General features: G+C 30.4%; 2 protein-coding genes and 1 non-coding gene across 8 annotated transcripts in view; 2 read left to right on the forward strand and 1 right to left on the reverse strand.

Annotated features, from left to right (window-relative positions):
• Positions 1–17,641, forward strand: part of LOC129913089 (kinectin) — a 32,500-nt gene that overhangs the window by 6,148 nt on the left and 8,711 nt on the right. For 3 of the 5 annotated variants that reach the window (XM_055991545.1, XM_055991544.1, XM_055991548.1), the window contains exons 2-4: positions 9,781–10,136; positions 15,869–15,927; positions 16,594–16,772. In XM_055991545.1, coding sequence (XP_055847520.1) covers positions 9,955–10,136; positions 15,869–15,927; positions 16,594–16,772 — 420 coding nt within the window. In that variant the 5' untranslated portion in view covers positions 9,781–9,954. The remainder of the gene's footprint in view (positions 1–9,780; positions 10,137–15,868; positions 15,928–16,593; positions 16,773–17,641) is intronic. The other 2 variants (XM_055991547.1, XM_055991549.1) reach the window with 1 other exon arrangement.
• LOC129917410 (U1 spliceosomal RNA) lies at positions 4,496–4,659 on the forward strand. The gene has a single exon (XR_008772768.1). It is a non-coding gene; the product is annotated as a U1 spliceosomal RNA (small nuclear RNA).
• On the reverse strand, positions 11,888–13,456 carry LOC129913091 (uncharacterized). Of its 2 annotated transcripts, XM_055991563.1 has the most exons (3): positions 12,971–13,456; positions 12,738–12,911; positions 11,888–12,667 (listed from the first exon to the last, which is right to left on the reverse strand). In XM_055991563.1, exons 1-3 carry the CDS (start codon positions 13,442–13,444, stop codon positions 12,659–12,661), a joined length of 657 nt encoding a protein of 218 aa, XP_055847538.1. In that variant the 5' UTR covers positions 13,445–13,456; the 3' UTR covers positions 11,888–12,658. The 2 variants fall into 2 exon arrangements, with proteins under 2 accessions (XP_055847538.1, XP_055847537.1); XM_055991562.1 differs by having other exon boundaries at positions 11,888–12,911.

Here is a 17,641-nt window from a genome sequence, read left to right on the forward strand (position 1 = left end):
TAAAAAATAAACGTTGAAACCTGTTAGTACTTTTAAAAATCATACTGGTTTTTTAACGAAATAATTTTGTCTTAAACCGATCTATATGTGATTAAGAGCCGTTTGCTGAATCGAAACTTAAGCATTTATGTTCAGCAAAAATCCTTATGTGACAGTTTACGCAGAGGAAAAAGTCATAAATAAGAGTTTATGTTCAACATAAATGTATTTAAGTGTCGATTCAGCAAATGGAGCTAACATTTTAGTGCTTGGCTACAAGGTGATTTTAACCTAGGATAGTAGAAAAGTTTTTTTTTTTTAACAATTCTTTGTGTATTCTAACAAATAAGATATTGGGAAAGAAAAAAATATTTCTTGAACCGTTTTTAGTGGTATCTGCTATTTTTGAAATTCTCCAAATTACCCGATTTAGATAATTATTATAGAAACATTTTTCATTTCTAATGAAATTTCTTAAAAAATCAACCTAAAATTATTCGTTAAGAACTTTGATATTAAAGCAAGTATGTGCAACACATTCGTGCATTTTATTTTGAAATGTGTAAATACGGAGTATATAATAGAAATCGTAAACGAAAATTTTGTTATGCTTTTCGTTGCACAGTAGGTACTCTTCTTCACCAACGAAATTCTCACCTGTGCTAGAATATTTGGAGAGTTTTAGATCATTTGTCACTCACATTTAATTTTCCTTGTTCCAAAATAGTTTTTTTTTTACTTTTGCAGCGTACTAGGCTTAACCAATCAGAGACACGAAACTTGTTTAAATAGGAACCTGCCCAATGCAGAGTTGTAAAATATCAATTGAAAAAAAAAATGCTTTTGAAATAAAATAAAATGCACGACTGGGGTCGCACGTTCTTGCTCTTATGCTAAAAGTAACTCTAATGTTAAAGCTTTTTATTCAAGAAACACCGTTTTAAATAATGATTTACAAAAAACCAAGTATGCCATTTTATTTCTTGCATAAAAAAGTATTTTTAGAAAAAAATTTTCCAAAATCGTTAGAGCCGTTTTATAAAAAATAATTTTTTATAGGTATATAAAAAATGTCTAACATTTTTCAAAAAAAAAGTTGGTATGCCATTTTAAAGAAATAATTAATTTACATATAAAAACGAAATTTCAAAATTTTTCACCAACCCGTTTTCAAAAAATTGATTTTTCAAAAAAAAATTTGGAAATATTTTTAAAAAATCCAAAAATGCATTTTTTTGGAAATTTTCTAAAATTTTAATATTACCTTTATCTAAACAATTTTGCATAAAAATTTTCGTTGAAATCGGGCTAATTTTGTACGAGATATTCAGAAACTAAAAAAAATCGTTCTATGACAGGTACCGTTAATAACTGTACAAAAAATATTTTTTTTATTTCAAAAGTTGGCTCTTATAAGTAATACTACACATACAAGTTTTAATCAAAATCGTTAGAGCCGTTTTTGAAAAAAATTAACTTTTCTATTTCCGTTATTTGGCAGGTACCGTTAGTTTTGGTCTGCTAACTACCAAGTTTGAAGAAAATCACTTCACTCGTTTAGGCTGTAGCTCGAGGTATATACAGACAGACAGACAGACAGACAGACAGACAGACAGACAGAATTGCCGGACCCACTTTTTTGGCATTCTCCATCATCGTAATGTCATGTAAAATTGTTATCTCGAGTTCGATTTTTTTTACGAATCCTTAACTTGCCCTATAGTACCTATATCGCAAGTAAAAAATTATTAAGTACAAATAAAAAAAAATTGCATTAAAAATAATATTTTTTGCAACTGAAAAAAAATTTGCATTAAAAAAATTATTTTGCAACTGAAAAATATTTAGGAACATTGACAAAAAAAATATTTATTGCATTAAAAAATGTTATTGCAACTGATAAATAAAATGTTTATTGTAGATATGTACAAATATTTTGCATTTAAAATTTTTATTACAACTAACAAGTTTTCTGCATTGAAAAAAAAATTCAGTGCAAAATGTGTGAATGGAATATTTTTTTTTTTCAATATTGGTCGAATTTCTTACAATTTTGGCTATTTTTATTTTTATTTGTTATGAAAAACAAATGCAAAAAAAAAATTTTTGGCGTACCACGTACCTAGGTATTTGTCAGTTTTCAAAATTTTTATTAATGGTCAATTTTGAAAAGTTCCTTTGAAAAGTGTAACAAAAGAATTCTCTTGGGAAGTGCATAGGATTCCATAGAGAATGTTGAAAAACACTACGTAACTAAGTAACTTTTTAATAATTTTTCTTCAATTTTTATTACTTTAATATTTACATACATAAATAAACATTTCTATAAGACTATGTATATATTTATAGGTATTTTCTTCATTTACTGTCAATAACCACATATCTCCTATAATAAAATGGTTCTTCACAGCAGGTACATACAACTCAGTCGTATACCTAACAATTTTTAATAGACATGATACTAAAGTATAGGTATTAACTTTCTATAACATCGCTTGTCAACCTGTGGTCCGCGGACCCCCGGGGGTTAAATATTACATAATCCGCGACACCTTTTCCATAAAGCAACAGAACGTCTTTAACATTATCTTTTTTACTTTTCCGTACCACTCTCAATGGTTAAGAACCGTTGTTCTATAACATAGTTAAATTAAAACGTAAATACAAATTTTAGGCCAGTCATTATTATACATTTGGAAATGCAAAATGACCGAGAAAGCTAGATTTTGGATATGTTGTAGAGGATGCTTAAAAAAGCTTAACTTGAAGTTTTCGACCAAGATTTCCTATGAGCTTTTTCCGCCATTTTTTTGACAATAACTCGGCTATCTGACGAGATGCGAAAATTTTACAAGGAGCTTTTTTGTAGCTTTTAACGAGTTCTACAATTCATGCGTACACATTTTTTGTGTATCATGAACCGTTTTCGAGATATCGATTAAAAAAGTCAAAAATTTAGGACATGCAATTTGTTTTTTGACATAATCTATTTTTGGGTGATGAATATCGAAAAAATTATTAACATAAAATTTGTAGCCCACATTCAGACCTACTATGTTGTATTTTTATATTTTTTTTGGACAAAAATTACGACTTCCAGCCGGCCGCAAAGTCGTTTAGTCCGCTCCCACCGCCAAGCAAGCCGCCCGTTCGGTTGTAAAAAAAACAATCATTCATGTTTTTTTTAATGTTTATATCATTATATCAGTAACACATACATACAAATGTATGTATTTATTTAATAAATAATGAGAAGAAGATGGTAATGGTTTTTTTGTTACCCCAATTTTATTAACCCAAATTTTGTAAATACAGTATACCGGCTTTTTGTGCATTTTGTAATTTGCTTCAATCTCAATATTATTTAGTTCATAAAAATTGCAATTAGATCAGTGCCAATAATTTTTGAAAATAAAAAAATTATTAGCAGCATTTAGGATAAATGGTATATGAAAGCGGAAAAATAAATTGCCCACAAACTAATTGGTGGAAAGGGGGCGGGTGAATGCCTTGTTCGATTTCACTAGTCAAAAAGTTTTTTTTTATAGAAATCAAAGTATACATCACGAAAATAGTGTTTTGAACGTTCAAAATTCAATATCTCAACAACTTTGCACGTTAGAGCTATTCTAATGCTAGATTGAATTTAAGAAGGTCAAAGTCCGGTGGGAGCGGACTAAACGACTTTGCGGCCGGCTGGAAGTCGTAATTTTTGTCCAAAAAAAATATAAAAATACGACATAGTAGGTCTGAATGTGGGCTACAAATTTTATGTTAATAATTTTTTCGATATTCATCACCCAAAAATAGATTATGTCAAAAAACAAATTGCATGTCCTAAATTTTTGACTTTTTTAATCGATATCTCGAAAACGGTTCATGATACACAAAAAATGTGTACGCATGAATTGTAGAACTCGTTAAAAGCTACAAAAAAGCTCCTTGTAAAATTTTCGCATCTCGTCAGATAGCCGAGTTATTGTCAAAAAACAAATTTTATCCTTTTTTTCAAAATGGCGGAAAAAGCTCATAGGAAATCTTGGTCGAAAACTTCAAGTTAAGCTTTTTTAAGCATCCTCTACAACATATCCAAAATTTAGCTTTCTCGGTCATTTTGCATTTCTAAGCCGTTTTTTCCGACATAATGACTGGCCTATTTATTTTTCAAATCTAATAATGTACTGTACATACCTACTTTGCGCCCATTTATCATGCATTCAGATTGTAACTCTTATGAGAAGTCAGGGAGTTTTCTACGAAAATTACCCACTCTCATCGATTCAATTCAACTTGGACATAAAATATATTGTATAACGTAACGATAGAAACGAAGTTATAAAAGAAGGGTAGTTTAAATATAATTTACAACAATGCAAGAAAACAGAAAAGAGGGTAGATTGCATAGGTTTTTTCTATGATTTTATTTTGAGTTGAAATTTCCTTTTTCTTTTTATATAATTTACACTTTCTTTTCGTAGAAAAATTCACAAGACATCGAATTAGTTGACGATTAAGCATACTTACCTGGCGTAGGGGCTACCGTGATCAATAAGGCGGTTCCCCCGAAGTGAGGTCTGGCCATTGCACTACGGTTGGATTGACCTTCGCGATTGTTCCTAATGTGAATAACTCGTTCGTGTAATTTTTGGTAGCCGGGAATGGCGTTCGCGCCGTCCCGACATAATTAATTAGAAATACAGTAAATTTATCAGTAATAAGTAAAGTAATTTATTAAAAGGACTTTAAAAGTAGTTTTGGCTTATTATTTTTGGCTTGATTCATTAGAAAAATTCAAATGACCATATATTGCTGCAATACTGCATTTCTGCATTTTGCTTGCAATTTGGATTAAAAATAATTGAATCAATCTAAGTAAATGTCCGGCGTTCATTTCTTTAGCTTTTTAGGAAAAAGAACAAATTACCGCGCTTATTAAAAAATTATGTCTAATCAATCAAAAATAAATCCAAGTCCATGATATTCACTATCACACAGACAAAAAAAAAAGGGAGCGGGTCATAATTCTGCTTGTCAAAATTCTGTACGACAAAATTCTGTGGGGTCAAAATACTGTAATACCATAATTCTGTACATCATTATACTGTAAATACAAAATTCTGTACGTCAAAATACTGTATCAACAAAATACTGACATGCAAAATTCTGTTTTGTAAAATTCTGTACGGCAAAATACTGTATATCAAAATTCTGTAAAAATGCTGTAAAAAAATATCGTTTTGATAATGTAAAAAAGTGCGCGCGCACTTTTTTACATTATCAAAACTATATTTTTTTACAGCATTTTTACAGAATTTTGATGTACAGAATTTTGAAATACAGTATTTTGACCAACCAGAATTTTGCTATACAGAATTTTGACTTTCAGAATTTTGTTCCTACAGCATTTTGCACATACAGAATTTTGACATACAGTATTTTGGCATACAGTATTTTGAATACAGAATTTTGCAACATACAGAATTTCGACCCCAACCCAAAAAAAATATTTATTTTTAACTATTTTTTAACTATTTTCATAGTTAAAATCGGGACAACTATTTTGGATTTGGATTTATTTTTGACATTTGAAAATTTTACATCCAGATGTATTTTTTAAACTAGTGAATAATATGGCTGTAAGAGTTTAGTCATTAGGTTTTTAAACCTATGAACATGTCTGTTCTGCAGCCAGTGAAAGAGTAAAGAAAATTTCAGGAGTGAAAGATTCTTACCGTCCGCATCCTGGCACGATTGACGTGGTAAAGTACATTGTATTATATAGCTCACAAAAAACGCTATCATAAATGATGATTTTTTTTGCGGTTGAAATTTTTCTCTACAAAAAATGTTCAATAAATTTTGTGGGAAAGGTAGGTATTTATCCGAAATTTTTTTTGAAAATATGAATATTTGAAAATATTAACCAAAATGGTTTTAGAAATTAGAGGAACTTAAAAAAAATCTATAGAACAATAGCTTTTTGTGCTCTGAATGTATTCTTCTATCTATTTGTAAAAAAAAAAAAAAAAAATGCACGTACCTACTTCTTCTTTTAGTAAAAGTAACTGTAATGTTAAAAAAGTCTTATTGAACAAAATTAGGGGAAATTTGATATTTTTAAGGAATTTCACAAGTAGGGTAAATTTTTTTTAAAATTAATTAAACACCGTTTTAAATGATCTTTTACAAAAAAGCAAGTATTCCATTTGATTTATTGTATAAAAAGGAATTTTAAGAAAAAAAAAAATTGTAAATCGTTATGGCCGTTTAAAAAAAAATGCACGACTGGGGCCGCACGTACTTGCTCTTGCAGTTCAAAGCACTTTTATGTTAGCTTACTTGTAGGTTATTAGAGCTGCCTCTATATACATTTTTAAGAAATTTGGTAGATGGGGAAGGCCAAATGTTAGTTAAATAAATTTTTTTTTTATTTGACTTGACTTTTTTGAGAAAAACTAAAAACGCAGTTTTACTGCAATTAATTTGAATATTACGTATGCAAAATTTTATCAAAATCCTTAGAGCCATTTTTGAGAAAATTGCAATAACTCCATAATGATGTACGGGAAGAGCCGACGTCCGCGATTTAAGAAAATGTAAAGACCATATTTCCACTATTTTGAGAAAAACTAAAAACGCAGTTATGTTAGAACTATATACAGCATTACGTGTGCTAAATTTAATCGAAATCGTTAGAGCCGTTTTCGAGAAAATTGCAATAACTCGAAAATTTTGTATGGGAGGTATATAAAAACAAAAAAAAACCAACCTTGGAAATTACGAAAAAAACATCCATACCAAATTTCAAGAAAATCCGTCCACTCGTTTAGGCTGTAGCTACTTGTACAGATGGACGCACGGACGCACCGAAGCACCGACGGACGTCATGACGAAACCCACTTTTTTGGGCTTCTCCATCATCGTAATGTTAGTTTTGATTAAAACCTCGAATTTTTTTTTTTTACACGAAACCAATACTTGCCCTATTGAGCAAGTAAAAAAAATAATTTTTATAGGTATAGGTATACAAAATTTCTAACCAAAAAAAAGTTTGTATGTCATTTTGAAGAAAATAATATTCAATACATAAAAACAAAATTTCGATAAAATTCCCCAACCCGTTTTCAAAAAATCCATTTAAAAAAAAAAAAAATTTTTATTTTTTTTTTTAAATCCAAAAATTTGTTTTTAAAAAAAAAAAAAAAAATTTTATTTTTTTTTTTTAAATCCAAAAATTTGTTTTTTTTTCTTAATTTATATACCGTTTATTTTAATGTTTCTATACCTATAAAAATTTTGATTGAAATCGGCTAAGTCGTTTACGAGAAATTCATAAATAAAGAAAAACATTCTAAGAACCTTACAAAAAATATTTTTTTCATTTACAAAGTTGGCTCTTATGTGTAATACAATACTACACACACAAAAATTTTAATCAAAATCGTTAGAGCCGTTTTCGAAAAAAATTAACTTTTCTATTTCCGTTATGACATTTAAGTACCAACTGTTAGTTTTGGTCCTAAAAAAAATTCAATTTTTCCTCCAGGGAACCACTCAAAATTGTTAACTACCAAGTTTGAAGAAAATCGCTCCAGTAGTTTAGGCTGTAGCTCGAGGTACATACAGACAGACAGAATTGCCGGACCCACTTTTTTTGCATTCTCCATCATCGTAATGTCATGTAAAATTGTTATCTCAAGTTCGATTTTTTTCCGCATCCTAAACTTGCCCTATATTATATTGCAAGTAAAAAGTGCTACATAGCATATGATTGTAAAATCAACTTAGGAATGGGTCATGGGTGAACTACTTCAAAGTCAATTTTAAGTTTAGAAGTAGTAGTATGTAGGTATGTTTTATTACTATTAATTTTTGTGTTAAAATCCAGTTTTGCTTAATTCGGGTCTATTACTAAGAGAAACTCAAACTCATTTATAGAAACATGAAACAACGTCAAATAAGATATGAATGGGCACGTTCAGGAAATATTAGGGACTAGATATTTAGGCAACGTCATTTTCTGAACGGAAATTTGAGCAAATTGACTAAATTAGTTTGGATTAGATGTTATTGTCAAATTTCGAAATTTATTTAAGAATTTTACCGGTCGCATGGGTAAGACACCAAATTTCACTTAACTGTAATGAATAAATAAAATTAATTATAACCGATAATGCACTTTTTAGTTGTTTTTTGCACAAATAAATTTAATTTTGCTAAATTAATTCTTTAATTAAAAACAATCTGCTGTCATGTTGACAAAAAAAACTTTCCTAAATGTTTAGGGAAAATTTTCTTGCCTAACTTTCCAGTCAGCTTTCCAACAAAATTACCTAAATTGGAAGGATTTTTTTTGACAGCTGACCAATCAGAGACCGAGAAATTACCTAAATATTTAGTCCCTAACGTTTTTAAACCTGCCCAATGTAAATTTAGTGAGATTATTCACTAACCATAAGCTGAAAATATTATTACAATTACCTATTCAAGTTTCAAGTCAAAAAATTTGTTTTCAATTATGTATACATCTTATCAAATTTTATTTCAATTTTGACATATAAAAGAATTCACTGCTTAACATGTTCCTAATGTTCATATTATTTTCGTATTTCCTGTAACTTATTTTTATGCAATTTTTCTTAAATTTAATCAAGGTCTTGACATATTTAGGACAGACAAAGAATAAAAGCGAAAAATCTATTAAATAAATTTTTAAATTGCCAGCAATTCATTATAATTCATTTCAAATGATGCAGCATATCATATATAATAAATCATCTACACCTCGCCTAGTTTCATTGTTCATAAAAGTGTATACTTATAGGTTAATAGGTATTTGTCTCTCTTGAAAAAAAAGAAAAAATTAATTTAAAAAAAATTACTGACCCGCTGCCAGGATGTTGTTACATTAAAATTAAAAAAAAAAATATAAACAAGAATATATTTCATCCACACATGGCTGAAAAGCTGATTCATAATTGCAAATTATGGTCAGTATTTTTATTTCTCTCTCCGTCAGCACAGCCAGCCGTTCAAAAATTGATTAAAATACATTGCGTAGTAAAAATTAAATAAAAAAGAAAAAAAAAATGCATTTAAAAGCTTTTTATTTATAATCTTTTCAAGTAGAGTCCCAATTAATTCGTATCGATTTAATAGTATTTAAAAAATGCACATGCTTCAACAATGCGCTACATTTTATCGCTACAAACATCTTCTCATCTACAAATAACTACGACAGATATAACGAGTAACAAGAATTTAGGCTACAAGAGTTCATTAAGTATTATTCAAAAGAATATTTTGTCTCTAAGAAGACCCCCTCCACTTTTCCCCTATATCTGATGAAACGAATGGATTTCGTCACAAAAACCTCAAAAAATCGTCTCTTTGCCAATTTCCTACTTGTACTTTTATACTTTCTGGCCAAATGCCACAATAAGAAGCAAATTCGACAAAAAAAAAAAAAAACAAAAACAAACTCTTGTAGGTGGTTGTTTGATTTCTATAAATTATTCAACGAGTTTGAAAATCCAAACAAAAAATTTCGAAGATCGAAAAAAAAAAATCCAAATATAAGGTCAGAAACGCTAATTTTTGAACGAAAATATTTTCATATCTCTTCCCTACACGCGCAAAATGGAGGTGTTGACGCAAATCTGATAAATAGAAAAAACTCAAAGATATTGTTTTTTTGTTTCTTCTTCTTGATCTTTTTCTACATTTTCTTCATCTCATCACAAATAAACAAATAAATGATTTATTGAACATTTTTTCGTTGTTGTTTTTGTATATTTTTAGATTCATTCATTATATCCAGTGAGCCAACAGCAGCAGTACTGGGGAGGACTGTTTCTTTGGAGAAAACATTTCATTTTTGGAGAGATTTCGATTGATTTTTGGAGAGTTTTTTCAAAATTAAGAAAAATCTAGCGCCGAATATATTGATTGAATAATTATTGAGCTGTGGTACCTATGCATCATTTGTATTCATCATCAAAAGGCGATCAACTCTGCCCATTAGGTTTTCATCCACAAGTTCGATGGCCGACCAGATGTAAAAGATGCTTTCGCGATTACAAGGAGCACGGTGGGAAGAGGGGAGGTGATGATGTGGCCGCATCGTCGCCGAATTTATCCGATGGATCAAATGCAAAGTAAGTGCTTTTGAAGTGTTTTTTTTTTTTTTCTTAATTTCCAATACCTACTTTATTGATTTTGACGTGTGTTGGGAAAACACATTTTATTGAGTGAGTCATGTTTCGACACAAGTTTTTCGAAATTTACACGAGTGTTATACAATTCGATGAAAACGCTAATTGATTTGGAGAATGAAATTTATGTTTATATCGTGTGGCTCGTGAGTGTGTTTCTGGTGTATGAAGTAAGGTGCGGAGATATTTAGTGCAAGCAGATTGGCATATCCAACTGAGAGCTATCTTTTATTCTGTCAAAATTGATCTTTTCCCTAAATGCAATCTGTAATATTTTTAGTTTAAAAAGTTTTGTAATTTTCAATTTAAAGAGATCCAAACCAATTTATTCCAAAACTTGTACAATATTAACGGTTTCTACTATTTTCTGTTAAATAAATTCTAGTACTTTTTTCTATTCTGATACTTCGCTTTTATAACTCTTTTGATTTTAGGTAACAGTCAACAAACAAAGTTGATTTTCCCAAAGCTATTCAACTCCATGTTCCATGGAAACAATAACAATCTACTACATTTTCTAGAAATTAAAAACTTTTTTTCTTTAGAGGTGGTAAAGTACAAGTACAAGTTTACTAGGTACTACTAGTTTTTCAAAAGACCGCTCTTTCAACGAAATCAATACAATTCCATCTTCTAGGACAAAAGGCGGTATGAGATGATCTAACAATAAATGTACTAGATCTCATGAGTAGCTTACCACCTCGAAAGTAACTTGACTATTTATTATTTTAACATTAAATTGCATTCAATGACATAACAGACTGACTAAAATGTTTCATACTAAAAATTTACAACAGCTGAATTTGCCAAAATGTTGTTGATAGTTCGCCAGGTTAAAGTTTGCATACAAATAAAAAGAATTATGTACAAAATCTACTACAGTAATTCCCGGATAGTTGCATCGGCAATGAACATCGGTTTTAGAAATTTCTAGCAGCAGCTCTTTTCGAAAGTTTTCCGCAACACATAACTTTTTTATGTTTTCAATTCTTCTTCTGTGAGTGCTTTTTTTTCTGTCAAAATGTATTGCCGAAACTTGTTTGCAAAAGTAAAAAAAATTGAAATAAGTTTCGAAGAGCGCATTTTAATAGCTGCGTTCTTTTGGAGGTGGTAGACTACTCATGAGTAGAAATCTAGTACTAGTAAGTTACATCATATTTACTCGAGCAAAAGATCATAATAGCCCTGTTCCATTGGAGGTTGTAATCTAGTACAATAACTACACATTCCCATCTCCTTGAGTAGAAGACAAGTGTTAATTTTAGTACTAAATCTACTCATGAGTAAATTACCCCTCCTCTAGATCAACTTATGATCTACAAATGGAACGCGGCTATAATGCGTATGAAGTATAAATAAGTGCCCGCATTAGGGTGGTCATAGTCTCAGTAAAAATTTTACCCTAAGAATGTTGATTGATAAAGTCAACTTTGATCAGGAAAAAAATCATTTTCTGTCAATATTTGCAAATAAAACTCGGTCACTGTGGCGTATGTGTACTTTTTAGTATTAAAAACATTACTCTTGACTGTTTTGTAAAAATTTGGGAAATCTTGGCCGAGACTTTTTTTTACCAATAATTGGCAAAGCTGTTCGAAATTTATAGAAAATATGAATAAATAATCGAAAGTATTTCACTGCCAAAGGTTATTTAACACAACAATTTTAATGAATATTTATTTATTTTTCAACAATATTAATTTATTTTTTAATTATTTTTTTAATTTTGTTCATTCTAAGCCTCGAAAAAAACATTCGAATTTTCTTCCAAAATAATTCAATTACAAAAACAACACCAGCCAAAATATATAACGCACCAAACAAAGCCATAATATACTTGAATCTTCCAATGACAATAGGTCCTGTTTCAGATGAGAATTTTGTATGAGAAAAGTTAATATTTTTCAATTTTTCAAAATGTTCCATCCAACGTAACAAAAGTCCTCCTTCTATCATCCGTAAAATAATCTGATCCACAATCACTGCCATCGATGAATGTGGCTGAAAAAAGACACATATATGTTCCGTAAATAAAGGCTCCATCACCAAATCGGCCAATTCCGATTGATTGTGAGTCAAATAAAAATACAAAAACGAATCGATTACGGCACTATTCTTGGTCAAAGCTTGGTTAAGTTTTCTATCGGTTGTCAATTCTTCATATTTGATACTATCCATTCCGGAGAAATTTCTAAACAAAGGAAAATATGCAGTTTGCATATGAATCGTATAATGATCAGCTAAAAGCTGTGTTACTGTGAGACGAGTTGTTTTAGGAATTATTCGACGATATGAGTCAAACAATTTGCCTAGATACATTGAACGAATTGTTAAAAGTCCAAAACTCCAAATAATGAAGCAATATCGTAGAAAATTTTTCTTCGGTACTTTGGCAATAGTCATTCCAATTGCAATTACCAAAGAGTTGAAGATTTTCGGTCGATTGGGTTGAAGTTCGAAAAGTTTCACAAAACCTGAGATATTGGAGAACAAAGTTATACAGACCGAGGCACCAATGAGAAGTGTGAATGTAGAAATCCATACATAAGGATGAAATGGTGCAAAAAGCCAGGAAAATTTCAAAAATTCTGGAGCTGGACGAAGCATAGCGATTACAAACCAGTTCCTAAAGTAGGATACACTCGTGGTGAAGATGAGGTCTTGTAAAGGTCCGTGTCGATAGAAACCAATCATGATATCAGCTTTACCATTTTTGAGCTATTTAAAAGCTTAAAATTAATGATTTCATATATTATATCTAACTGAATGTGACTTACCAATTTGTATGACCCAAAAGCACTTCCATTTGCCCAAACTTCAAGTCGGTCATATACAATTGCTCGGGTGAATTTAACTTCAAAATTTATCTTAGCCTTGAGAGTGTCCAAAATCTCCCGTTCTATATCCCAAGCTTCTGGCAGTCCTCCAAAATAATGAGTTTTTCTACCAAAAAGAAAGTTCCTTGTCAATATGCGCAGAGTGCATCCATGAATGTTTTTGAACTTTTCTGGAAATACATCGGAATTTTCCAGCGAACAATTGAAATTTCGAAAAACTCGAAAAGGTTTTGTTGATTGACAAGTTGTCTTTTGGTAAGGAAAATATGTATAATAAAATACTTGGCCATTGATTTGTTCAATCAAAATGTTGACATTGGCTAACATTCGAAGGAATAAATCATCAAATATTTTCTCGGTCCAACTGAGAAGTTTTTCGAAAACTGAAGTTTTGAGAATAATCAAGAAGTACATTGGGGTATTGCCTTTATAATCGTCCAGTGAGGGTAGAAGTTGCCTTTTAAGATTAGGTTGAAGCTTATTTTATTAAAAATTGTAATAGATTTTTGATGAACTTACCGAAATCCTTCATAAGAATCGATAAAAATTAGATTGTAATCTCCCATAGATTGTCTTCCCTCATTATCAATATCCAATTGAATACGAAAATTCCATTTAACTTTAAGAATTTCTTCTACAAGGTCAATGAAGAAAGATTTAAAGAAATTGCAATTGGTTTCAATGGTTATGTCTAAAATTGGTGCAGTTTTGTTGAAGGAGCTAGCAAGCTCGTATTTAATTGCTTTTAAGAGCCCAGTATTTTGATATCCAAAATTACTTGGAAAGCAAATGATTAATATCAAAAAATAGAGTTTTAACATATTTAACACTATTATGGTGAATGGACAAAATACAAAATCTTTTTAAACTTCTTATTTTGATCCACCAACAAAAACCCTACCAAAGCTTATGTTGAGGTATCATAATTCATATAAACTAATTTGTTTTAAAGTAATTAGTTCCGCCCTATTGTGATGTTAAATTGAGAAATTAATGATAACCTGTCCATAGACTATTAATCATGTTGGATGTTCTTACAATAACAAATTTCGCTTGAACAACCTGTCTGGTTAAAACAAAAGACCAGTATGCTTTATGTGTTTATAATTCTTTAACAATCGTTAGTCCTCCTTTTGAAGTTGTTGTTAACGAAGTGGATTAATTTGGTAATGACCTTGGTGGAGCTTTTTTTTCAATCAGCCAAATTTTTCAGACAATATGTCTTATCGGTTTTTCAACGCAATTTCAGACGTGGAATTGTTTTACGATATCAAACCGTTTGTGTCTTTTTTTATCATTTCTGAGGTCTTTGATAATAGATATTAATACAGTGACATCAAATCAAATTCATAAACATCTACATATCTTTTTTCAGAGGTGAAGGTGTTCCTTCTCATTGGGTGTTGTCTGTAGAAGTAAGTAGTTCTTAAGATATACTCGTAATTAAACGGAAAAAATAACGTCAAGGGTAATTTTACTTCTGGCATATTTAACCATAATATACCTAGTTAAATATACCAGAAATTAGTTAAATTTACCAGAAATAAAGTTGAATATACCAGGTATATTATACCTGAAGTAAAACTTATCTCTGCGTTGTTTTGTCTCTGTATATTCTCTTTTCTGTATATTTGACATTTGATATAAAATACTTACTTACTTACTTAGGGTGACCAGCGCCGTAAGGCGGCTACAATCCGCTGTGGATTTGGGCCTCAACCAACAAGCTTCGCTTGTATATAATATAGTTTGCGATAATAATATTTATCTCATTTGGGCTCTAGTAAAAACTTGGAAACTTTCTCACCAGAGAAAGAGCTCTCTTTTCATTCGATTTAAAATTTAATTAATGGTGATATATCTTTTGTTTTTTCTTTTGAAACTCTATCATTATTTCTGGAATAAAAATGTTCCATCAAAAAGATGGTGAAAAGTATTTATACTCTACAATGATGCGTTATACAAATTAAAAGCAACGAAAATCACTTTGGTTTAACTATTTTTCGGAATGATTTTGCATTGAAAACAATTACTTTAAAATCAAAGTAGAAAAAGTTAGTACAAATTGGTTTTGTAATTATAAAAATTCCGAGGGAAACTCTCATGATCATTTTCGTTCAAATGTTTAAATAAGAGAAACATTCGCCGGGAATTTTTTTTATTTTTAGACCCACTTTTTTTTAAACAACAAAAATTTATTTTGAAGGGTCAGAGAATGAAATATATATTAATATTAAAATTAATCTTTAAAACTGTTATTTTTACAGAACAAAATTAAATTAACGAATGTCCGGAATTTTTCAAGTATTTGTCAAGCCATTGTGAGGCGATCATGAAGTAGTTTGTAATTTTAAGACTTCATGTGGTGGAAATATAAAATAAGTATTAAAAACAGGAAAAAACTATAAATACTCTATTGGAAAAAACTGTTTTATGAATCCATAATAAATAATCGATCCAGTTTATGTAATAGAAAATAAAGCATTCACTTTGAACGAAGGTTATGAACATCTTTTAAAAGATTAAAAAGTGTTCAAAAAAACTCATTTAGTTTTATTTGTTGTTCAGACATTTTTTATTAACAGTTTAATTTTTTACATAGAAAAAAATGTTACTCATACGCCACAGTGACCCTAGAATCTTTTGATTTCTCAATTAAATGTCAATTAAGGAAAGTATTAGTAACCAAAAAATGTTTGAACGCTTCTTGTTTGTTGGAATCATGCGTCTGATGCCTCTTAAAAGGGGCTTTTGTTCTTAGATTTTGTCTTTGCAAATTTAATTAATCTTATTTCGAACTATCTCCTGAAATTTTTTTTTTTTTTATTTTTTTTATAGACCCTCTTCACGATCTTGGACATCCACACAAAATTTGTCAACAAATGGCAATGATGTTGGTAAGTTAAATTTTTCTTTTCAAAACTGTAACAACTCTCTAAATTCTTGATTTAATAAGTATTTGATTAAAACTTTCAAAGCAAATTAATATTGACTGTTATGTGTGTTCATCAAATAATAATATTGTAGCACCAAAATGCGCACAATATCTGAGATAAAAAAATCATATTTTTAGAAGAAAGAAGAGGAATGGAAAATGCACCTGGTTCACAAAAACACACAACAAAATAAAAAAAAAAAAAAAACAGTCATAAATCTTTAACTCAAAGAAAAATCATAACATTTCTTTATTTTAAGTGTTAATTAATTTAATAAAATAATATGTTAAATTTAAAAACAAGAAAAACTCATATCATTAATTATGTTTTTTTCTTCACTTTTTTTCTCTCTAATTGTTAACGTGAATGTGAATTCATCAACTTCTCAACTAAATAAAAAATTCTCTTAATAATAACTCTTTGGGAATAAAATTAATAATATAAACGGCCATAATTACTACAATAATTAACGCACGCCCTCGCTCGCACGCTTTTGCTATCGTTATTCTATCTCTCAATGGTGTTTGTTCGTTCGCTCGTTTGGCGTCGAATATAATATAAATACTCTCATCTTTATCTAACACCATCAAATTAAAATAAACAAAATACAAAATTCTCATCATGAAGTTGTTCATTATAATATAGAGCTTAAGAAACGCCCACAATCATGGACATCAACACCGGATTTGGATGAAAAAAATGAATCCGCTGCCATGGTTATACGGCCAGTGGAAAATAATGTTGAGACTTCACTGAAAGTTCAAATACCACCGAGAAGACATACTACAACATTGGATTTAAAAGAGGTAAATTAAGTGGAATGAAAAAAAAAGGAATACGTTCCAGAAAAGATGGTTTCCCAGAAAGTAGGGCTGCCAGGCAGAAAGGTTCCAACACAATTAGGATTTCAGAAATCAGGGAACTCAGGTTTTAAAGAATACGGTTCTTATAGAAAAGGGAAAAATGTTTAACATATACCTAGAGAATTTTTCAGAAAGAAGGGTTCCTAGAAAGTAGGGTTTCCTATATTTTGAGGCCCCTTTTTACATGAATACACCTGATACACCTGATTTTTGGAATCTTCATGTAAAAGGGGCCTCAAAATATAGGGATCCCAAAAACTTGATTATTAAAATTTTCTAATAACCATTTTTTGTGCATCCGTCTCTGCGATAGTTTTTTGTTTATGTGTTCTAGACCAACGTCCAAAAAGCACCCAAAACGCTTCTAAAACGTCTCCAGAACGCGCCCAAGACGCGTGCAAAACGCGTTTAAAACGCGTCCCAATCGCGCCCAATACGCGCCCAAAACGCGTTCAAAACGAGTAATCACGACAAACAATTGTGGTTCTATAAAGCTTTACAGATGCAATTTTTGCTTCTGTAAAGCATTATAGAAACAAAATTGTTAGTAGATATAAACGCGTCCAAAACGCGTCCAAAACGCGTCCAAAACGCGTTCAAAACGCGTCCAAAACGCGCCCAAAACGCGTCCAAAACGCGCCGAAAACGCACCAAAAACGCGTCCAAAACAAGTCTAAAACGCGTGCCAATCGCTTCCAAAACTCGTCCCAATTGCATCCAAAATGCTCCCAAAACGCGTCCAAAATGCGTCTCAATCGCGTCCAAAAGGCGTCCCAATCGCTTCCAAAACGCGTCCCAATCGTGTCCAAAAT

This window comes from Episyrphus balteatus, chromosome 3 (assembly GCF_945859705.1).
Source record: "Episyrphus balteatus chromosome 3, idEpiBalt1.1, whole genome shotgun sequence".
In the NCBI taxonomy this organism is placed as follows: domain Eukaryota; kingdom Metazoa; phylum Arthropoda; class Insecta; order Diptera; family Syrphidae; genus Episyrphus; species Episyrphus balteatus.